This window comes from Setaria viridis, chromosome 3 (genome assembly GCF_005286985.2).
Source record: "Setaria viridis chromosome 3, Setaria_viridis_v4.0, whole genome shotgun sequence".
Lineage (NCBI taxonomy): Eukaryota > Viridiplantae > Streptophyta > Magnoliopsida > Poales > Poaceae > Setaria > Setaria viridis.
In genome coordinates, this window is record NC_048265.2 from 45565263 (window position 1) to 45589328 (window position 24066).

At 44.7% G+C, this 24066-nt stretch overlaps 1 protein-coding gene across 3 annotated transcripts in view; it reads left to right on the forward strand.

Moving 5' to 3' along the window:
- LOC117849672 (uncharacterized) overlaps positions 1–20620 on the forward strand; it is a 33574-nt gene extending 12954 nt beyond the window's left edge. For 2 of the 3 annotated variants that reach the window (XM_034731311.2, XM_072292891.1), the window contains exons 3-4: positions 18123–19665; positions 19880–20620. In XM_034731311.2, coding sequence (XP_034587202.1) covers positions 18123–19665; positions 19880–20476 — 2140 coding nt within the window. In that variant the 3' untranslated portion in view covers positions 20477–20620. Of the gene's footprint in view, positions 1–11662; positions 11765–18122; positions 19666–19879 lie in introns of all 3 variants that reach the window. The other variant, XM_072292892.1, reaches the window with a different exon arrangement.
- The last annotated feature ends 3446 nt before the right edge of the window (positions 20621–24066 follow it).

Genomic DNA, 24066 nt, shown 5'->3' on the forward strand with positions numbered 1-24066 from the left:
CGGTATTTTTCTAGAATTTTTCTAGAACTTATTTATGCTTTTCCTATTTTAGAAAAGGGTGGAGATTTATTCTAGGGGTCATGGGTATGAGATTTGGGCAAACAATGTATGGATGGGTTTAGAATTGTTTATAGTATTTTTGTTGAATTTTGGGAATTATTATCATGGAGAAGTGAAATTTGGGGTGCAAAAACGTGGGTGGCTATAGCAAAAATAAGGGAGAGAGAAAACTGAGACAAACAAGTAGGCCCGCGGGTAGGGACCGCATGGTGGTAATGTGCTGTGGACCATGGCCTTGAACGCATGGGCCAGAACGGCTTATGGGCCTGCGGTTCATGTGGACAGGGTCTACGGAGGGGAAGGCTATGGCGGGGACGCTCGACAGGGGTTGCTGGACGACCTCAGGAGGCAGGGCAGCTCGCTAGAGTAAGCTACGCCTAGCAAAGTAGGTCTTGGGTTGGGACAAGGAGTATCCTAGGGGAAAGAGGAGGATGTGGCGAGTCTAGGGAGGATGGAGTGGATGCTGGAGGATGGCCGGCAGGAAGCTAGTGGCTCATCGGAGCTACGCGGCGACACGGTCGGAAAAGGAGGAGGGGTTAGATAGGGTGAGGATCTCGAGCAAGAGCGTGGATAAGAGCAGGATAGTGTTGATGGTAGTTGATACATCAATTAATGAATCGCAAGTGTATGGATCAGTTGTAGCTCTTGCCTTAGAGTAATTCCCCAAGGTTTATCAATCCGTGGAACAAGTGGATTTGCATGCTTAACTAAGCACTAATCTATGTAACTGAAGGTTCTTGGTATATTATAAGATTGATCTAACAAAAGAACTAGTGATTTAGATTAAAGCAGATAGAGGGTATGAATGTAAACAAGATAGATAAAAACGCTTGCCCTAGGGATCTAGAATCACTTGTAGATGTAATCACCATGCATGAAAGAACTGGATCTAAGTGTTATTGTGAGTGGATGTGAACTATGCCCAACACTTTCCCTCTCACACGTTGTCACTACACGAGGGTACTCAAATATTGAACGATAAGAACACAACTTGATGATCATTCAAGGTAAGCAAATAACCAACCCAAAGTAGCGCTGGCTAGACATTAACTGAAAGAGCATAATCAAGATATGATAAATAACAAATAGATCTTAAACAAGAGATTCAACAATTACAAATCAAGATCTCCATACAACCCCGAGGACAAACAGAGACTTTACTCCCATGATTCTGGGTAAAGATCGCCCTTTAGATCAACTGGACCGAAGATGGCGACGAACGGGAGCAAAAAAGCCCTTGGCCGATCGGCCTGGGCACCTCCAAGCCGATTGACTTGGGAGGTTCCTTCTTCCTATGGTGCTCCGCTTCACATTGCTTCTCATAGATCCAATCTTCTCTCCATTTTTCCTTCTTGTAGCGGTGGTGGATGGTGTTTACGTGGTGTTTTCCCCTCCCTCTCTCTCTCTCTCTCCAACTCTCTCTTTCTTGAAGTTCATGAGGGGGTATTTATATTCTCCCATAGGCGGCGGATCTAGGTCAATGTTGGTGAAAAAAATCCTAGACATTATCGTAGACTTCACGCTAAAGAAACAAGAGGTCGACCGGGCCCTGGAATGGGCCAGGCCAATCAGCCCAAAGGGTCCCAGGCCGATCGGCCTAGACCCTTCCTGGCCCTTCTGGTCCTCTCCTTCCTCGTGCTGGCTTCCCTCGACGACTCATGTCCAAATATCCATTAAGCTCTTTATGCAAACCCCCTTGATTATGTCATATTTCCTATCATAATGCAACATACTCCAAAATACAACACATACAATAATGGGGTTATTTCATGTGCCAAGTGGTGGGTTAGTATACGATTAAGCATGAACACACTAGTTAAATAACACTAAAAGTGTGTCAATAACAAACATCAACAATCCTCCCACGCTTAGCTCTTGCTTGTCCTCGAGCAAGTAAGGCGACTATAAACTTCTCCAGCAGGGTTGAACAAAGATCTTAAGCTAAACCTGAGTAAGTGAGTCAAGTACCTAGCCTTCAAACAACAGACCAGAGGAGCAACAAAGATAATCAAAGTATGAGTGTTCAAAGATTTATCTAAGCAAAGATTCCCCATAGCTATTATTAAGACCAAGTAACTTCAAAAATCATCTTCACTTACTTTCTGACTTTCTTCGAAGGGTTTTTCTTTCATCATAAAACAATCTCCCTGCAACAAAATTGAAACAAGAATTCTTTACCAGGTGCTTACATGTTGCTCAAATGAATGGTGGCTATCCTACTTATTTGCAAGCTCTCATCTCTCAAAAATCACTCAAATATATGGTGGAGCTTGGGTAAGACTAGCTAGAATCAACACTTATATTATCGAATTATGAAAACTCTCTAGCGGTTGCCTACCTTCCGAGCCATTGATCATAAGAATATTCATATAATGTGAGGTTTTCAAGGATGAGAAGATATAGAATGGTGGACATGTGCAAAGGCAAATAAAATAGTGACTCTGAGGCACAAGCGATGTCCTCATCGTCGGATTGCACATGGTTGGAATGAAAATTTGTTCCATAAACAAGTTCATCTTTTCTTTGCACCTCTCTTGATCTTCATGACAGTAAAAACTCCTCCTTTATTTCTTTTTCTTCAGTTATTTCCTTTTCTCTTTCTCAATACTCTTCTTTCCTTCCTTCCTTCCTTCCTTCTTTCTTTATTCTTAATCTCTTATCCGAACCTCCTCTGAACACCACACCATAAAAATTAGTTTTTGATCCTTCCAGAGGCCTTCTAGGAATTTGCTGTGTGAAAATTGAGGCAAGGAGACCCCTCTCCTTTCCTCCCCTCTGGCTCAACTTTCCGGTGAAACTTTCTTTTCTTGTATCTTTCCTTATTTTTCATAAATGTCGACCAGAAACAGAATAGATCTTCAAATATTGAGTTGTGTTCAAGGAATAGGTAATAAAATTGAAAAATATTTGATTCGGGTTAAGCAATTCAATAGAAAATATTATTGTTCGAGTGAAGAACTCTTATTACTGAATATTGATGAGGCTAGAAATCAGAGATAGCAAAGGATATGACCAATGCTCGGAATTAAAACAAATCAAGAGAGAGTGATCCTAACTCAATTCAAAACGTCACTTCTTGCTTATGGCGGTATGAATAAATTTTTTTAGGCATTGCATAGGATAGGCAAAACTCTCAACCTGGTAGAAAACTTGATCAATCTTGTTTTTGTAGAGGCTTTAGATAAGCAATAAAATTTTAAATCACCTCCAATTTAAGCCTTACCCATAAAGCATAATCAAAACCAAAGCACTTGATCATCATAAAGCATGGGTATTGCATAAACAAATCAATTACTAAACTTCACAACTAAGATTTAGAATTCAAGATAGTGCTTGTGATCCAAAGTTGTAAAGATAAAATAAAAGACAAGCAAGCAAAGGTAGACACTAAAAACACTCGTACGATCCTCGATTTTATTCATGCTTCTTCTCACAAAGACGCTAAAGTAGCGATCTAGGCCTAAGTCTTCCTAGAAGCTTAAGAAGACTACTACTTTATCTACTTTTGATTGAAATAAAAACACTAATTTAGACTCTCACATTACTTGAATCGACCAAACTAGATCCAAAAACTCCTTACGAGCAGTGATCGGGAACCCCCCACGCTTAAAATCTACAATGACCTCATCGTAACCGAATGGAGTACAAAGGGAGAGACGCTCGTAAATGCACTAGTGACGCTGCTCGCACTGCTTGCACACAGGACAGTTGTTGCTTCCTTCGCCATTAGCTCTATTCTTCCTCATATTGTCGTGCATCCCGAAGAGCTTCCTCATGTTCCTCTGCAAGGATTTGAAGTCGTCCTCTTGATGGTGATCACTGTCTTCAACCTTCTGATCCAGAGCTTGCAAGGCCTCCATGAGAGCGTCAAAGAGGTAGTGGATGTTCTTCCTGCAAGCGGTACAACACATACAATCATGCTCCTCTAGTTCTAGCCCGTCGTATTCTAGATCCTTCTCTTTGCCCTTGTCTTGACAGTGTTCCTCTTCCTCCTTGCTTTATTTCATCTCATCAGCCCAATCCCAGTACGTGTTGGCATCTTCTTTGTCGTCACGGCCTGCAGTACCCCACGATTCGGGGCTCCTATCGTCATCCAGGTTGCTATCACCTCCATAGTCAGCCGGCAAGTACTCAGGCGTCTTCTCCACATAGCTCTTGTGCTTGATCCCAAGGAGCCTTACTGAACGCCTTGTGGGAGTGACGACGGCCTCCTTCTTCTTCTTCGGTGCTTCATGATCGCTCGAGAGGACACTGAACTTGTGATCCGTGAGTTTTCCAAATGGTTCTTTGCCTCCAACGCTGATGTGAGCATTACGAGTGGTCCTTGGCAGAGTTTTGGGACCCAACTCACACCTCTTAGCTTCCACGTGAAGGGCGAAGGTAGCGGCCAAGGGAGGGGGTGGTGCCGATCGGACTAGGGAGGTCAAGACGATCGGCCTGGCCTCCTCCTTTGCCAGTTGCTGCCCCCTCTCATCTCCCGAGCTCCTAGATGTCACCATTGCACTTTTTTTGCTTTGGGTGGATCTGAATTGCTTGTATAGATGTGAAACTTGAGCTCCAATTGGCCTCATTATATACTTTTGAAGTCTTGGTCAAGGATCCACACATTTCCAAAAGCTTCCTCACCCCTTCCTGCAAAAATTCACTTCCATATTCTATCATTACCAAAGATGGGAAAGGGGGAACCGATTCGGAGGTGAAAACCTCCCAGGCCGATCGTCCTAGGGGTCTTTGGGCTGATCAGCCTAGGGGGTTTTTGACCCCTCTACCCTCCACTTTTTTGTGGTAGCGCAGACGTCTAAAAATATATCTAATTTTTGAGTCCCACACAAAAATTTGAAAGAAAATACCAAAATGTAAGATAGAGTATGTACAAGGTACCTATTTTAGTGTCGTCAGGCTTGACATGGTCGTTATTCCTCTATGGTATAAATGTCAATATAATTGATAGGCACGACGTCAGGTTGCAAGAATACCTTTAGTCGCTATCCATTCACAACATATTGATCACCTTTGACGTTCATAATTGTTACTGCTCCAGTAGGTGATACAGAATGAACCACGTATGGTCTGTCCCACTTGCTCATCAATTTTCCTTTACTAAAGAGTTTGAACCCTAGAGTTGAACAGTGACACTTTGTGTCCTTCTTTGAATCATTTCTTGTGAAGCCTTTTATCGAACCACCTCTTTATTCTTTCCTTATAAATTCTTGCACTGTGGTAAGCTTTAAGCCTCGTCTCTTCTAATTCACTTATCTGAATTCTTCAGGATATTCTTTTTACTCTTGTAGTATCAACATCAAGATTCATTTCCTTTATAGCCCAATAAGCTTTATGTTCGAGTTCAATGAGAAGGTGGCATGTTTTTCCATAGGCGAATTGATACGGGGTCAAACCTATAGGTGTTTTGTGAGCTGTCCCTGTATGCCCATAATGCTCCATCTAGCTTCTTTGACCAATCCTTCCCTCCTTTGATCACCATCTTTTTCAGGATATTCTTCAGTTGTTTATTAGAAGTGTCCACTTGTCCATTTGTTTGAGGATGATAGGCTGTAGATAGTCTATGTTCAATCCCCAATTTTGATAGATATTTGCCCTAATCTTTTCCCGTAAAATGTGATCCTCCATCAAGATGTGCTCAAATCCATGTGAGTTTAAGAATTGTCCCATGAAACATATACCCCAAACGTCAAATAAATCTACTTGTAGATTGTAGTTCAACGGCATGGAATTTCTAGCTGAAATATTTCCTATTCTTTGGCATTCCGAGCAAGTAGCAACAAATCTCTTTGCATCTCAGGCCAATAAAATCCGCTTGGCCAGACTTTTGCTTGAATTCTGAAATGTCCATTATGTCCTCTGTATTCTGATGAATGACATTTTTGAAGTACCGCTTTCCTTTCTTCTCTTGGGATGCATCTTATTTATACTCCGTCCGCTCCATATCTATATAGGTAAGGTGTAGACCAATAGTATTTCTTGCTTTCAGCAACCACTTTTCTCCTTTCATTCCTGTGTAAGTGATTCAAGGGAGCTCTTTTTATTGCTCTAATAATATCATTCATCCAAGTATCCTTGTCAAGGATTCTATATAGATGATCATCCCTCATTCGATCTTCAATACCTCTTTTCCATCATCTGGTTGATACATTCTTGACAAATGGTCAGCCACCACATTTTCTGATCCCTTTTTTATCTCTGATCTCTGCAACAAATTCTTGTAGCAGCAATATCCAATGAATCAGACATGGTTTAGCATCTTTCTTGGACAAAAGATATTGAATGGCAGCGTGGTCGGTGTACACAATCACCTTGGAGTTCACAATATAAGATCTGAATTTTTCATAAGTGAACACTACTGCAAGCAATTCTTTCTCCGTAGTTGTATAATTTATTTGAGCCTCATTTAAAGTCTTGCTAGCATAGTAAATTGTGTGTACCTTCCCTTCTTTTCTTTGTCCAAGGACTGCCCCAATAGCATAATCACTTGCATCGCACATTATTTCGAAAGGTAGATTCCAATCTAGAGGTTGAATGATGGGCGCACTGATGAGCGATTGTTTTAAAGTTGTGAAAGCTTGGAAGCAGTCTTCATCAAACTTGAAATTCACATCTTTTTGCAGGAGCTGTGTCAATGGTTTGGTGATCTTCGAAAAATCCTTAATGAATCTCGTATAAAATCCAGCGTGTCCAAGAAAGTTTCTCAATGACTTGATATCTGTAGGCGGAGGCAACTTTTTTACGGTTTTGATTTTTGCTTTATCAACTTCTATCCCTATTTCTGAGATGACATGCCCAAGTATTATTCCTTGTTTCACTATAAAGTGGCACTTCTCCCAATTTAGGACTAAATCAACTTATCCACATCGCTTAAGAACTTTATCAAGATTTTCCATATAGTTGTCGAAACTTGTACCATGAACTGAAAAATCATCCATAAATACCTCCATGATATCTTTAATGAAATCCGAAAATATAGCCATCATGTAGCATGGAAAAGATGCAGGTGCACTGCACAATCCAAAAGGCATCCTTCTATAAGCGAAAGTTCCATATGGACAAGTGAACGTGGTCTTATGCTGATCATTTGGGTGTATAGGAATCTGAAAGAACCCAACATATCCATCAAGATAGCAAAAGTGAGAATGCTTTGCTAACCTTTCGAGCATTTCATCAATTAAAGGTAAAGGGAAGTGATCCTTCCTAGTTGCCTTGTTCAACTTTTGGTAGGTGATACACTTCGTCCACCCTATCACCATCCTCTGAGGGATCAACTCATTCTTCTCATTTGTCATGATAGTAAGTCCTCCTTTCTTTGGTACGTAATGCACTGGGCTTACCCATTCACTATGTGATCACCTCCTTCTTTACTATATCGCGCATAGCGTGGCTTAGTCTTCTCTGGCCATCCACAACTAGCTTATGTTGATCTTCTAACTGTATCCGATGAGTGCATAAGGCTTGACTAATTCCTTCTAAGTCTTTGATCATGTACCCAATCACTTTTTGATGTCTTCTCAATAAATTCAGCAACTTCTCAGTTTCTTATTTGATTAAGTCATTGCTAACAATGACTAGATACGTCTTGTTATTCCCCAAATATTCATATTTTAATCCCTTGGGTAACGACTTCTGCTCAACAGCTGGTGCTTCTGGTTCTTGTTGCACCAATTCGCCAATATCTTCAAATTTTCTTTCCTCCAAAGTTCCGTATTGAGGTGACAATGATTCAGTTGCTTCTCCCAATTGAAAGTCTTGGTCATCCTCATTATTTTCCATTGCTCTTAGTAAAATATCCCTGAAACTTTTAGTAAAGCATACACTTTCTACCTCATTATCAGGAGATAGATGCAAATTTTTCCGAGATGCAGGTAGAAAATCATAAGTATATTTAGCACCATCAAGATAATTATTACTTTGCCTTCTCCCGCATCAAGCACAGCATTTACCAGCTTAAGAAAATATCTACCAAGGATTACATCATCATGTTTATCATGGCAAGCATCAATAACAAAGAAATTAGTTGGTATAGATTTATTTGAGATATTAACTTTTAGATCTCTAAGCACACCCAAAGGTTTGGTTGTTCTACCATCTCCCATGATCAATTTAATTGGTGTCGGAGCAAGTTGCAAAGTCTTACTAAAAAGTTTATCATAAAGTTTCGAAGACATCACACTTACATGTGCTCCGATATCGCAGAGTGCTTTGTCGATAATCTTCCCAATGGTCATGTAGTCGATATGCGGTGTAGGCAAATGTGCTCCCTCGTCTTGATTAATCCCAATTCATATACCTGCGCTAGGTTGGTGAAAGGTGATGCTTCAGGTTTTACTCCCATGACTCTCTTTACTTCAGCAACGTATTATGGGTCTATTTCTTCTTCGCTGAAAAGTTTTTGAATGATTTCTCTAGCTATTTCTTTGTCAAGCACGTACCAAGTGTGTCTCTCTGGTGAAAAATCAGTCTCTATGGCGCTGGTTAACACCTTTTGATTTGGATATGGCCTATGTTTATCAACTATCTTGCTAAAATTGATAGGAATCCAATCCATTTGTTTAAACTCCCATAGGGGTTTTGCATTCGGCAAGCTTCGACGTTCTAATGTTTCTGGTTTGTCGTCTTTGATGCACCGGGTGGGTTCCTCCTTTATGTGTGCTGGTTCTTCTTCTTTTTGCACCACAGGTTCTTCCTTCTCATCCTTCTAAAGTTCTTTTCTGAAAATTCCAGCAAGTATATGTCCTTGATTTCCTTGCTCTCGAGCCCCAGATTGATAGTTATCCCATTCTCTGTTTACGGCTGCTCCTCTGCTAATTTTTTGTAGAAGTTGAGCAGTCTCCCTCAGTTTCTTTACCATAAGGTCTCCTCCTGCACACGTTTGAACAAATTCCTAGAATTTTTGGGTTAGTGAAAAATAAAATGTATGCAACAACACATCACCTGAGAATCCAACCTTAGGTCCTTGTTCAAGTAGGCTATTGAATCTATCCCAACCTTGATCTATTCCTTCATCTTCTCCTTGCACAAACATGATCACTTCCTTTCGAAGGTTCTAAAGTTTGCTAACAGAGAAAAATTTCTCACAAAACTTTATCATTAGTGTCTCCCAATTCCCCTTCGTGTTGAAAGAAGCTTCTGCATATTATCGTCTCACTTTACCTGCAAGTGAAAATGGGAATAGATTCCACCTGAACCAAGCTGGCGGAATTCCTTCTTGTTGTAGCGTGTTATATAGCATCGTGAATCGCTCAATGCGTCTATATGGATTATCAGTCTCCACTCCTTGGAAAGGATTGCTTCCAGCCATGTCAATTATTTCTTTATCCAAGATGTACTCCTTGCCTGCAAGCACTGAGTCAGATTTCAGCATGTCGAATGGATCGGTTAATGGAATTGCATAGTCCCTTAGCGACTTTTCTCCTTCCTCCTTGTAGTGATTGATTAGAGCCATCTAGACACATAAAAAACAAAAACAAAGTTTTTCTTTTCTAGAGAAAAAGTTAGATGTTAGAGGTTAACAAAACTTAATACAAAGTTAAGAAAAACTAACTTGTTCCCCATCAATTGCGCTAGAAAAGCTTGTTCACAGTAGTTAGCACGTCAATTTATGAACCGCAAGTGTACGGATCAGTTGTAGCTCTTCCCTTAGAGTAATCCCCGAAGGTTTATCAATCCGTGGAATAAGTGGATTTGCACACTTAACTAAGCACTAATCTATGTAACTGAAGATTCTTTGTATATGATAAGATTGATCTAATAAAAGAACTAGTGACTTAGATTAAAGTAGATAGAGAGTATGAATGTAAACAATATAGCTAAAACGTTTGTCCTAGGGATCTAGGATCACTTGTAGATTTAATCACCATGCATGAAAGAACTGGATCTAAGTGTTTTTGTGAGTGGATGTGAACCATGCCCAACACTTTCCCTCTCGCACGTTGTCACAACATGAGGGTACTCAAATATTGAACGATAAGAACATGGCTTGATGATCATTCTAGGTAAGCAAATAAGCAACCCAAAGTAGCACTGGCTAGCCATTAAATGAAAGAGCATCATCAAGATATGATAAATAATAAATAGATCTTGAACGAAGAGGTTCAACGATTACAAATCAAGATCTCCATGCAACCCCGAGGACAAATAGAGACTTTACCCCATGATCTTACACATGTTGACAGAATTCTAGGTAAAGATCACCCTGTAGATCAACTGGACTAAAAATGATGACGAACAGGCCCAGATGTCCAGGCCGATCAGCTTGGGAGGTTCCTTCCTCCTTTGGTGCTCCGCCTCGCATGGCTTCTCATAGATCCAATCTTCTCTCACTTTTTCCTCGTGGTGGCGGTGGATGGTGTTTACGTGGTGTTTTCTCCTCTCTCCCCAACTCTCTCTTCCTTGAAGTTCATGAGGGGGTATTTCTAGTCTCCCATAGGCGGTGGCTCTAGGTTGTAACACCTGTAAAAATACACCCAGTTAAATCACTCGTTAAAAATGCTTTCCAAAAATTTTTTTTCGACCGCCGAGCTCCATCAAATCTTTTCCCCTTCCGTCGGACCCGCCGTCCTGGCCCCGGCTCGTCAACTCTCTTTTTCCGCTCCCCGTAATTTTCGCCGCGTGCCCGTCAAGTCCATCACCGCGCGCAGTCGAATCCCGCAATTTTCGCTATCTTTCCCCCCCCCTTTTCTCCCTTCTCTTCCTTCTTTCTTTTTCCCCTTTTTCTTTCCCTTCTCCTTTTTCCTTCTCTTTCTTCCTCCTCTCCCTTTCCCTTCCTTCTCTCTCTCCTTTCTTTTCCCTGCCACCTCCCACTTGCGCCTGGCGCCTGGCACCCCCACCTCCTGCTGGCACGCGCGCCTAGGCGCTCGGGGCGCGCACGCGCGCTGGCCGTGCCGCGTCGGGCCGCGCGCCCGCGCCCACGCGCCGCGCCACGCCCGCCCGCTCCTTGGCGTCTAGTGCTTGGCCCGGTGCGTCGCGTCGTGTCGCCGGTCGCCGGTCGCCGCTCCTGTGCCCTCCTCGACCACGCCGCCACGCCGTCCACGAGCTTCACCACCCCGGCACGCCACCGGCCAAAGGTCCGGCCGCCATCATTGCCTCGGCCCTCGCCCGCCCGTGCGCCGCCTATAAAAGGGGGGGAGCCGAGCCCTGCACCTCCACACCCTCACCACGAGCACCTTGCCTTCCTCCACCACCACCACCAGAACGCCGACGGCCATCCCTTCCTCTACCTCCTGTTGTCTCCAGGAAGAAGAAAGGGGTAAATCCCTCTCCTCGCGATCCAACCCACCAGTTTCCCTTATTTGCGAACAAGTCCTCCCACCATTCCAAGAATAATTACAGATAGGCCCCTGCTCTCGCGGTTTAGTCCTAAACCTCTTTTTAAAGCCCCTAATACTCCTTTAACCCGTCATTTCATGCGCCAAATTTCCTCCAATCCATCCCAAATTCGACCACGGCCTCCTCTCATATATTTCCGCCAAGGCATATCAAAATTTCATGAAAATACCCTTCCTACCTATTTTCCGTTCATATTTCCTGTTCGGAGCTCAATGGGTAAAATCTTTTTCCTTTTTATTTATTGTGTGCTCGTTTGTGTGTGCCGTAGATCGCGGAGTACCCGAGGAGGAGCGCGAGAAGGAGTTCGACCACGAGCCCGAGCCCGAGGACCAGTACCGCGAGCAGGAGCTCCCGGAAGGTTTTGAGAACGGCAAGTCCAATCTCACCCTTTGATGCATATTTAATACCCAGTTTTTCAGACACAACCTATTAGCCTGTTTTATAAAATGCATATTGTTTTATCGCAAGACATGGTTGGATAGCCACCCCTTGATTGTTATGATTATTCCTTGTCGTCCCATATTTATCTCTAAATATGAGTTACTCTGTTTAGATGATAAATATTGCTAGAACGCTTAGGAACTCATTATCCAAATTCAATTATGACTACATCTGTTTATTCGGAAAATAAATGTGTGAGTGTGTTTAATTGAGGAGTTGGGTTTTCGGGTGTAAAGAGAGGTGGTGGATGAGATGGATGGGCGTTTCTTGTGTGGAATGCCGGGTTGTTGGGCTCGTACCTTAGTGGTTGAGCAGAGTGGGAGATATCCATCTTGTCATGACTAAGGACCGAGTTGATGTGTCATCCTGCCTGATTCCATCATCGTACAACCACTCGACCGTTGTATGGGCAACGGCTTAGCATAAACCCCACTAGCTAAACTGCTAGGCTTCAGGTGTGCTGGTGAGCAACGGGAGCCCTTGGAAAAGGACTAAGCTCTTGGTGACTTAGGTCCCGGTTTCGGCCTCGTGGATGGGTTGCTAACCCCTTGGGTGCTTCCATGTTGACTAGTCAGTGTTGGCTAAGGTGGGTAATGGCTTTGTTAGGATCCGTACCGTCACTAAGGTGATCGCGATACGGTACCCTACTTGTGGGAAAAGTGTACAACCTCTGCAGAGTTAAAACCTATCCGGGTAGCTGTGTCCACGGCATTGGACGAGTTACGGCTCGGTCACACAACTAGTTTTTGTGGGATGACTGGTATGTGCTGCGTGTGTGGGTGTGTGGAATTTTGGAAGTGTCCGGCAGTTGTGCCGTGCGCTACGGCGGACGGGGAGTCCGGTAGCGATAAAACTTGGATCCTTTGTGTAGGATCAACCCCACTTGATATATCGTTTATTAAATTGTTTCCATGAAACTTCTTTAAAATGAAACCCTGCATATGTCTAAAATTCAGCTTTATTGCAAATAAACCATAGCTTCATCCTTGATGATTCTTATGCATATTCTTGTTGTATCCCTCTCCGTAGATGGGGTTGGACTTGCTGAGTACTTTTGTACTCACCCTTGTGTTGTTACTTCAGAGGAGGATCCGGACTTCGTCGCCGAGGACTTCGAGTAGGAGGTTGCGTCTGCACCCAACGCTGCCTGCGGTGTTGGCCCTTTTGCAGGATGCTTCCGCTGACGCTTAGTTCCGATTGCAGCCCGGAGTCCGACTGGACTGCAACTTGGATTTGTATTGTTATCGCTTTAGTCTTGCTTTGGGTGTGGCTTGCCCGCCCGCTCCTTCGGGAGTTGTACGGTTTCTGAACTATCTGTTGAATAAATGTGTTATCAGCCTCCTGGGACTGATAATTGGATCACATTTAGTCTCTACTTATGTGGGGACGCTTCATAGGTCAATGTTGGTGAAAAAACTCTAGACATCATCATAGACTTCACGCTGAAGAAACGGGAGGTCGACTAGGTCCTAGAATGGGCCAAGCTGATCAGCCCAAAGGGTCCAAGGCCGATCGGCCTGGGCCCTTGTTGGCCCTTCTAGTCCTCTTCTTCCTTGTGTTGGCTTCCCTCGATGACCCATGTCCACATATCCATTAATCTCTTTATGCAAGCCCCCTTGATTATGTCGTATTTCCTGTCATAATGCAATATACTCCAAAATACAACACATGCAATAATGGGGTTATTTCAGGTGCCAAGTGGTAGGTTAGTATAAGATTAAGCATGAAAACACTAGTTAAATAGCACTAAAAGTTTGTCAATAACGAGCATCAACAGATGGCACCTTGAGCGCGCGTGGGCAGCACCACGGCTGGAAGGGGTCGACGGCGTGTGGTAGCGGTAGGGTTTAGCGGCGAAGGCGGGGCTAGTAGGGAGCGGCCAGTGGGGTGCCACTACAGTGCAGGGAGGGACTAGCTAGGGCCGCACGACGCTCTCAACTTTGACCTGACCCAGCTCTAGTGGATAGAGCATGGTGGCCGGTGGAGGCGGCGCGGTGCCATTCCTAAAGCTGGCAAGGTGGATTGAGGTGGAGGAGCGGTGGTGAGGAGGCGAGGAGGGGTGTGGGGGCCTTTTATAGGATGGCGGAGCTGTGACAGGGCTCGGATGAGCTCATTGGAGCTCATCCAGCCGGGGTGGTTGCTAATGGCGTGGTAGCCGTGGCGACGCGTGTCTCGGCTGGTGAGGATGGGATAGGGGCAGGGGAGGAACTTTGGCGGGGGTGAGCTAGGGCGGTGAATGCTTGGTACATGCGACACACTTGGTCGGGGAGTATATCTGGCCGGTGAGGAGATGAAGGCGGGGGTTTGCCGGTGGCATACGCCGCTGCATGTACGGGGGTGTAGGGATGATAGGGTTCTGGGCTGGAGGGGTGGTACTAGCGGGCGCAGGGAATGGAGGAGGTATGGGCAATGGCGGCGCATGGTGAAGGGCTGGAGAGGCGAGCTCGCGGAGCAGGTGCAACGGACGTGCAGTGGCGACATCACATGCGAGCAGGGGTGATGGAGTAGGAAGACGACGGCGTCGGGAGGCTGCAGTGGGCTGGGTTGGCAGCTGGGTCGTGTGCGCGCGTGTGAACAAGAGGTAACAGTGGAGGCAGGTCGGGCCAGAAAAGGAAGTGGACCGTTTTGGCTTTTCTAGATATATATAGCTTTTGTTATGGACCTAGATATAGGTCATGTCTAGATTCATAGTACAAACTATTTATCTAAAAAGACTAAAACAATCTACATAGTGTGGCGCCTTTATGCTGTTGCATGGCGCCATGTCCACGTCGACGTGGCTGGCATCAACTAAAGCTTGTTCTCTTCCTCAACCTCTGGTGGATTTATTTTCATAGGTGGGTCACCCCCATGACTAGGGTTGGATAAAAGACTCATGGCTAGTTAGCTCGCTCGGCTCGTAGCTAACTCTGTTCGGCTCTTTATGGTAACGAGCAAGCTTGAATAGACAATTTAGCTCGTTAGTATACAACAAGCGGGTTCGAGTTGGCTTGGCTTCCGCTCGCAAGCTTAACGAGCTCGAGGAAATCTCGACATGCTAATAAGGTTGGCAATTTCCAAGGCCCAAGGCCCAAATAGGACTCCTTTGCTTCGTTGTTGTGCCACCGCTAGATCCTTGAAAGGAATCGCTGCTCGTGGCCTAAGAAGGGGAGGGGGTGAATTAGGCAAACTTAAAACTTTAAACTACAGCTTCCACTACAAAGCATCAAAACACAAACTAGATCATACTATCTAGATGTGCATCTATGGTTGATCTAGTCTAACTTCCCACCCAAAGAGTTTTGCAACCTATAGCCAATCCTAACAAGATACTACTCTAGAAAGTAAAAGCATTCAAGTTGCAAGTAAGAAATATGAAAACGTCGTCAAGGAGTGTGTTAGGAACGGTGCATACATGGCACGACGATTTATCCCATGGTATCAGTAGGTAAATGCCACACCTAGTCCACGTTGGAGCTCCACCAAGCATATGCTCCCGGTCAAGGTCTTAGGCTCGCTACTAAGGTTCTCGCCAAGCTGAATGAGAAGATTGCCACGAAGGCAAGGCTCACCACTCCCTCTCTTTCGATCACCTTGACGCGTCTCCACTGTGGAGCTTCTCCATGAAGGAAGTTGTCTCCTCGTCCCCCACACACGGTCGCCGTCATCGCTCCACATTAAGCTGGAGGGTCAAAGACTTGACGGCGAGCTACTAAGTTCTCAAGGCACCAGCGCACCAAGCTTACAAGGTAGGTTCACTCCTAGAACCACACACAAGGTAGCAACACCTTGCACTCACTCACTCTAGGACTATCCTAGCACTAGTCACTCTCTAAGCTTGTGTCAATTGCCTTTCGATGATCTCTTTAGCACCTTGGTGGTATGGATGTTTCTTGATGTGTCTTCTTTCCTTTTTTTTATATTTCCATTTCCTATCCAATTATTTTTTTCATACCATACATACTAATATAGAAATCATTTGTGTACAAATTACCTGCACAAGATGTCTAACAACATTCTCATAGAAGTCGTGGCAAAGGTTATACGCATAAGTTGTGTATGTCATTTTTTCATGCCATTCATATTAATATAAAAATAGTTTGTGTACAAATTATGTGCATAAGATGTCTAACAATGTTCTCATAGAAGTTGTGGCAAACGTTATACACATAAGTTGTGTATGTCATAAAAATTATGCTGCAAATTATCACATAACAAGTTGTCAGAAAAAAGGTTATATGATAAGTTTTGTGTATAGGCTATAACTTTCTAAAAATAGAAAATCAAAATTGTCCTTTAAAAGTTGTATGTAAAGGTTATATGTATAAATTGTATGTTATAAATCTTGTGCTTACAAATTAATCCGTAAGAATTTTATCAGTAACAAGTTATAAGTAAAAGTTATATGCAAGTTATGATATTTCAAAACTAGAAAGTTGAGGGAATCGGAACTATCTCAAAATGGAAAGTTTAGGGGAGTGAAGCAGTTGTCGTGAACGGGAACTGTTGGTTGTTTGGGCTCCTAGCGCACGCACCCATTAGTATGCCCGCATTTGAGGGTAGTAGTTTTGCTTACTTTATTAATATAAAGATTCAACTTGCGGTCAGATTTACTATGTTTCTTCTTTTGCATACATATTGGTGACCTAGCTCGTGAGTAGGCTCGAGCCAGCTTGAGCTTTTAATGAGCTGAGCCGAGCTCAGCTTTTAGCTCGTTACCTTAACAAGCCAAGCCTAGCCAGCTTGTTAAGATACAAGCTGGCACGAGCCGAACCAAGCCAAGCTGAGCTTACTCGTTATCCAGCCCTACCTTGACCTGCTCGGAAAATCCACTTTCAGAGGCGGACCATTGGGCCATCCATCCCCTACAGAGCATCACATGCATGCATAGGCAGCAGCAACCATAGTCCACACATACCCCCCCCTCTCTCTCTCCCTCACCCTTCCACTCCTTAATTATCCCTTCTCCCTTCTCTCCTGTTCTCTTTTTTTTCCCCTCTGTCTCCCTCCTCTCTATCTCTGCACGGCCAGTAGGGGGAGGCCGACAGGTGGTACGGTGTGAAGGCCAGCAATGCGGCCCTCCGGTGCACAGCCAACGGCTTGGAGGCTGGGGGTGCGTGGTCCTCCGGCGCAGAGGCAGGGGTGCGACCTGGGGTGCGGAAGATGGTGGCGCATGGCCCCACAGCGGATGGCATAGCAGCGCAGGCCTGCGACAGCCTAGATAGGTGGGGCTATGGCTCAATGGCGGGCCCAGTGGTTTTTTTATTTTTTAATTGATTTGTAGGAGTGGGTGAGGACCACCCCTACAAATGGCCATTTGTAGCTATGAAAAGCAGGGCGGATCTGGAATGTGCCCTGCAAATCCGTTTTTGCCCACACCTACAAACGATTTGTGTAGTAATGTCTTGTAAAGCAACTTTTTTAGTGGAGCAAAAATCCTTCAGAAAGTTGCAAAACGACTTCTTAGGCCAATCTCAATGCACAATTTCATTGCGCAGTTAGCTAGACTATAAACTTGGTAACAGTGGCTACTGGGTTTCATGAGGATGAAACTTATTTCATGAAACTCCTCTCTCATTTCATGAAACTCCATACTCTCTCCTCATAAAGACATTGCCAAGTTAGCAAAATTGCTGATGTGGTATAGAAATTAACACTGATAAAACTTTGTATGAAACTCTCACTAAGACTGGCCTTATAGTAGCAAAGTGGATAATTTGCAGGGTATTGAATGCTTGGGGAGGTAGGAAAAACGGGAAGTCACTTTTTCTGACTTCTTTAGTCCGGTGTGCTTCTTAAGTTATGCCTTTTTATTTCCAATTTGGCGGGGCTTCATTAGCTAGTTGCATAAGCCCTGCCAAAATAAGCCATTAATCAACTGACTTAAAAACTCCATTGAATACACCCTTGCATCGTTAACCGTACTCCATCCGTACCAAATTGTAGATCATTTTGGTTTTTCTATATTCATAACTTTTGCTAGGCATCTAGACATACATTATTTCTAGATCATAGCAAAAGCTAAGAATTAGAAAAAAGTTAAAACAATATATAATTTGGAAGCAGAGGGGTAGAAAGGTGTCATGGCATCTCTCTATAGATGTTGCTCTTAGCGGTATATAATTTGGAAGCAGAGGGTAGCGAAAACTAAGAATCTAGAAAAGTTAAAAGGATACATACATTACTCCATGTCTCTCTCTTTCTCCCTCCCCTATGCAGGAAAAATATATTTAACTAGTAATAGTTGACGTGGCACAGTCGGAGATGCTTTTACCGTGCATTTAATTTTTCATGATATGGGCATGCAGAATCTTCAACGACTTGGCCGAGCACCTGGTCCCCAATTTTGTTTCCATGTTGGCCGAAAATATCGTTTCCTTGGCTGCCAGACTACGTGGAACAACTTGGAGTGTTGACGGAGCCTTCTGGTTTCTCTACATTGGAACCATAATATTGCCGTTCCAGGCCATGAGCTGCGTCACCGCGTACCTCTTCGGGTACAGCGGGCCCGTCGCCTGCATCGCATTCGCACTGTGGCGCATAGCGCAGCGTGACTACGGTGAAGATGCCAGCAGCGACGGGAACCTGATGCCAGCGCTGGATATCTTCTATTCCCTCGTCCTCCTCCAAGGCGGGCTCTACGTGTTATGGATCTCATGGCCACTATTTGATTGCTCGGCTGCGAGGTCGCTCCGCGCATACCGTCGAAACCTCGGTCTACCAGATGAGCAATGGTGCCGCAGCTATCTTTTCAGGTACCTCTCCGACACTCGAGCCAGATGCTGGCGGGAGCCTGCATCCATCCGTGGTAGGAGGCTACGCGACTTCGCCGTCGACTCGCTGGACTCGGGATCATGGGAAGACGACATGCTCTCAGGCTTGAGGTTCCTCGACGCCTTCGTCACGCAGGGGGCAGACATCAGGACGCAGCTTCTTCCCTTTAGGCCCAGGATCCAGAAGCTCATCGACGCGCTAGGGTGGAGACAATCGTACGGGGCCAGGGAGATGAGAGAGGCCGCCGCTCGCGTCGTCGCGCATCTCGCCGGCGACATCCATCTCGCCCAGTTCCCCGGCGCGATCGAGTGCATATCCTCCCTGCTCCAGGAGGAAACAACTCTGCTGCTCACGAACAAACAAGATAAAGGTGGCAGCAGCCGCGGAGGAGGGCCCAACCAGCTGATCCTGCAAGGCCTGGCCATCCTTGAAGGGCTCGCGTTCGACGACCACAACTGCAGGTGCATGTGCAGCACCCCCGGCCTTCTCCGCAAGGTCATGGCACCCCTCTCTTCTGCCAACTTGATGAAAGATATAAGCAACAACATCAACTGGGCCGACGTCGTAAGCAGATCCTTGAAGGTATTGTACAAGCTCCTCCAGACTACAGGGAAGACCAGCAGAAGGCTGCGCCGGGAGATCTGCACTAACAAGCAATCAATGAGCAACCTCGAGAGCATTCTCCAACATTTTGATGAAGAGCTGCAGATCGGAGCCATGGGGATCCTCACACAGCTGGCACTGGATCTGCCGATCAACCTCGGCAACGAAACCAAAGGAAAGCTCATCAAGAAGCAGTTGCAGATCTTCCTTGCAGATGGAGAAGGCGAAGAACCCGTCGCGGAGCTAAAACCTCGCAAAGCAATGGCTGGGAGAACACTGGTGCTCCTGTCAACCAAGATTGAATGTAACTCTGCCCTCATAATGACTATACAAAACGACATCATGGATCGTCTCAGTGTGATACTTGATGCTAAGAACACCACATACAGAGCAATAGCAGCACAAATCCTGGAGAACATGTGCGATTACTGTGATTTGGACAAACAATGGATCAAGGAAACGTTACTGCCAAAGGTGAGTGTGCAAGACTATCAATATAATCCAAAATACATTGGCAGCACAGCAGTAGACATTTTTCTTAAAAAAAAAGTAAAGAATAATACAGGCAAGCATATTAACACAAACATCTGTTTATTCCCTCATTTATCAGTACCTCGTGTGTGTAGCGGTTTGAATTTCACTCCAATTACTATTCCTTGAAGCCAATTAAGTAGCATTGCTGCTGCAGGTCCTCGCAGAAATACTGTCTACCAAAAGAGTAGCACCTGAAAACGGAGTTTCACCACCAAGAGACGAGGAAAACCAGCAAAATTCTGCACCAGGAAACCTCGAAGAGAACCATAACAATGATACACAAGAAGACGGCACAGAGATCCAAGAAACTTCTTCAACAGCAGAACGAAACAAGCCATCTGATGGAGGAAACGAGGACGAGACCACCACTACAAAGTTAATGCGGGAAGCATTTTTATCCCTTGCTCTGGTTATAAGAGACAAACTGATCAGTGCAGATGATTTCGATGATGCTATCCAAAAGGTAGGCGTAGGACCTGCTGCATTTGTCGCAAAGATGAAGGCGATAGTTGAAGACAACTGTCAGGAAACAGCTGAGAGTCTGAGAATTGTGAAGCTTTGTTGCCGGATTGTTGAACCCATGATGCAGCGCCACCAGTATGCCCAACACTTCAGAAACAAGGAATTTGTGCTGTCAGTGTCTAATGCTTCTGAAATCATGTCTAACCTTGAAAGCTGCATGCTTTTTGCTGGAACTGATTTCGGACTAAAGAACACCATGAGGCCTCTCCTCTCTGATCTCAAGAATTGAGCATTACATTTGGTTAGGACTACAAATCCTGACATACATTGTGCTATTGATCAACATTCTGAATACAAGATCTAAGATCATGTGTGATGAAAAAATTATTAGTAATGACATTTGTGATGTAGAGTAATGATGTATTGACGTGCATGAGTTGCTTGGATGTGTTCAGGGTGGCATGTTGCTAGATACACTCGTGGTAGTGTAGATGTTTTGAAATTGGTGCAACAAACTTTCGTGAGTTCTATGCATGGGACATTTTTAGAAAAGGATAATATTCCGCCGCACACAATCAAGGTTTAACAATACTCTCAGCTCACAGGCTGATTACAGATAGAAAAGGTATAGTACGCAAATGGTAGGAAGAAATCAAAAGCAAAGTCTATTATTGCTTCTCCATTTATTGTTGGCAAAAAGTCCAAGGCGACGACCTCCAACGCCTTGCTTGCTAAAGGAATAGTCTCCCTTATATCCTCAAACTGTAACAGGGACCAAAATCGCAGCCAATATGCTCTCCTTAAAACAGTCTGCATAAAAGAGATAAAAAGTTTTTTCTCAAAAAACCAAATCGTTCATTAAGATATTGTTTTAAATTTAACTCTTGATCCTGAGAGCACCCTGTTTTCAGATTTTTTTATCCAGATCATCAATTAACTTTTCTCCCCAGTAGTGATAGTGGATATGCTCTTACCAATACATTATTCGTTGTGAGGACTCATTGTTGGGGATGCGGATCAAGGTTTTTGATCGTCACCCTCGCAAGTTGCTATTTAGGAATGGAACTGCCGCGAAGCCTATCGGATTAAACTTTAGCCTCGTTGTTGACGTCAGATTTCGTCACTAGTAGAATCGGCGCCAAGAAGAGAGGGAATCGGAGAAGTACAGTTGGGAATCGGCCAAATGGTGCTACAGTGTGAGATCGGCCGGTGATTTCTGTTTCGCTTCGGGTCGAGTATACCAGAGTCCCAATCGGTAGCCTTTTGCCGATAAAGAATCGGTCGATTAGGAGGATGGGCTAACTGGGCCTGTACGGGCTTAGAAAGGAGTAGAAGGGTAAGGTGGAAATCAGCCCACGAAGCGTGGAGTAACCAACCTAGCACGAATCGTGCTTGTAAATATTTGTTTTCTGTTTGAATTAGGGATAGAATTCTAGTCGGTTAAGAAGATATCTAAGCGGGGCTATAAATAGCTGCCTTTACAAATCTGTAATCATCAACCAATCAATACAACAAACTACTTTTTCCTCATACTTACTTTCAAGCAGGCGACTTCGCCGTTACTTTCCTCTTTTTCACGAGTTCGTACGGGTTGGCAGGGCTGCATCATCTTGATCTCCGGCCGATTCTGTAAGTTTCGCTTATCGAGTAATATCTAAGCTTTAACTTCGGGCGCATCGCTGTTGTTTCGTTTAGATTTATTCACTAGTTATCGATATTTGCTAGATCCATAGGTTTTACCTGTTTCTCTAGTCTTTATCACCAGTTATCCAGCTAGGAATCGGTAGTCTCGGCTCTTTCCTTATTCTGCTATTAAATTTATCTGTTGCCGATTAGATCTGTTCCTAGTGTCGTTATCATAGCTTTGTACTGATTACTTTAGCAATCTCCTGTCTACAAGGCTACAGAAATCAGGCTGCCTTATAGCCGATTTCATTACTACAGTAAATCGGCCGATTCGCTGATAAACTCTATCGAGATCGGAAATTTAGCCGATCGTGATTTCTAGACCTGACACGTATTCTTCCTTGCCAATCAACAGGTCAGATTGGCTGGCACGCCGCGTGAACCGCACCAGGGCATTCACCCGAACAGGAGCTAAGCAGATTCTCCCGGGTCGTGTGTCGGTCGCTGGGATTCGGTTGACCGATTTCTAGCGCCAACACACTTTTGGCACGCCCGGTGGGACCAATACAACCGCCATCATGTCGAAAGCTGCTGAAGTCTCCGAAGATAACGTCATCGAGGTGACGGAAGCAGATCTGAAGGACGACCAGAAGGAAGAGCTGGACAAGTATACGGCTCAGTTCCGGAAAGCTTGCCTGAAGTCTTTCAGTCGCTCCAGAAGCGGGGAGACCATCAAAAAGACTCCATTCCCTGCTCCCCGCCAGATCACGATTTCTGAGGATTCGAACAAAATGTCCGATATGATTCAACAGTCTAATCATCACACCTTCATTGATCAATCCCTGGTACTTTCCAACATGGTGCACAACGCTGTTGTCAACTCCTTCGTTGGCGGGGTACCTCAAGGGTACAGGGGACCGACATATTTTCAGCCGATTCCACCAAATCAGACTTATCCAAATTCGGCTTCGCAGCCGATTCAATTCTCTATCGGGGGATCAGGTGCCTCCTCATCATCAGCTCCTATAGGATATGGCTCCGTTCAACTGTCCTCTGCACCATTCCCTCCAGTTAGCCCATCACCCTGGGGGGCAACTTTAGCCACGGCCGGTCTGAATCAATCGGCCAGTCAAGGAAACCCTCCATTCCAGGCATCCTTCCAGGCGGCCATTCGGCCGACCATACCACCATACCAGCCTGTCGCTCCGGAGGTCAACAAGATAGCAGAGATCATGCTATATGATGAAACGAGTGGTTCATTCAAACAGCCAACCTTTACTACACCGCCAGCTTACACTCAGATACCACCTTTCAATCAGCCTCCATTTATTCAGCCTCCGATTTACCAGCATGTGCCGATACCTCAGCCGATAATTCACCAACAACAGCCAGATTGGTCGGCACGTATTGTGGAGGTAATGCAAGAACAATTCGGCTTGAAGCCGAAAGTGCAAACTTATACTTACAGAACACCCTACCCGTCTACATATGACTTATTGCCGTTCCCCCATCGGTATAAAGTTCCCGATTTTACCAAATTTTCGGGGATGGATGATACTTCGACCGTAGAGCATGTGAATAGATTCATCATCCAATGCGGAGAAGCAGCTACGCAAGACGCCCTGCGGGTACGGTTGTTCTCGTCATCTCTGTCTGGTTCGGCCTTTCAATGGTTCACGACATTACCGCCAAACTCGATTATTACATGGGCCGATTTAGAGAGACAGTTCCACAAATACTTCTATGCCGGGGTGCATGAGATGAAGCTGTCCGATTTGACCAGCCTAAGGCAAAGAAGTGATGAGCCGATATCCTCGTATATACAGAGGTTTCGGGAGATCAGAAACAAGTGCTACTCCCTGGCTCTAACCGATGCACAATTAGCCGATATAGCTTTCCAAGGCCTTCTGCCCCACATCAAAGAAAAATATGCTTCGCAGGAGTTCGAGAGCCTGAGCCAGATTGTCCACCGATTGTCTAGACAGGAGATACGTCCTTTCGATCCGCGGAGGAGTTTCCAAAAGAAAGTGGCATTCCTGGAAGAATTGGAGGATGAAGAGGATGTTGAAGTCGGACTTGCGGAATGGATCAAGGGAAAAAAAGCCAATATCATGCCCATTCGGCAAGAAGGATCCGGAAGTGTTCGGTTTTGACACAACTAAGGCCGATAAAATCTTCGACCTTCTCCTCCAGGAAGGGCAGATTAAACTCTCGCCGTACCATACAATACCTTCTGCCGAACAGTTAAAAAAG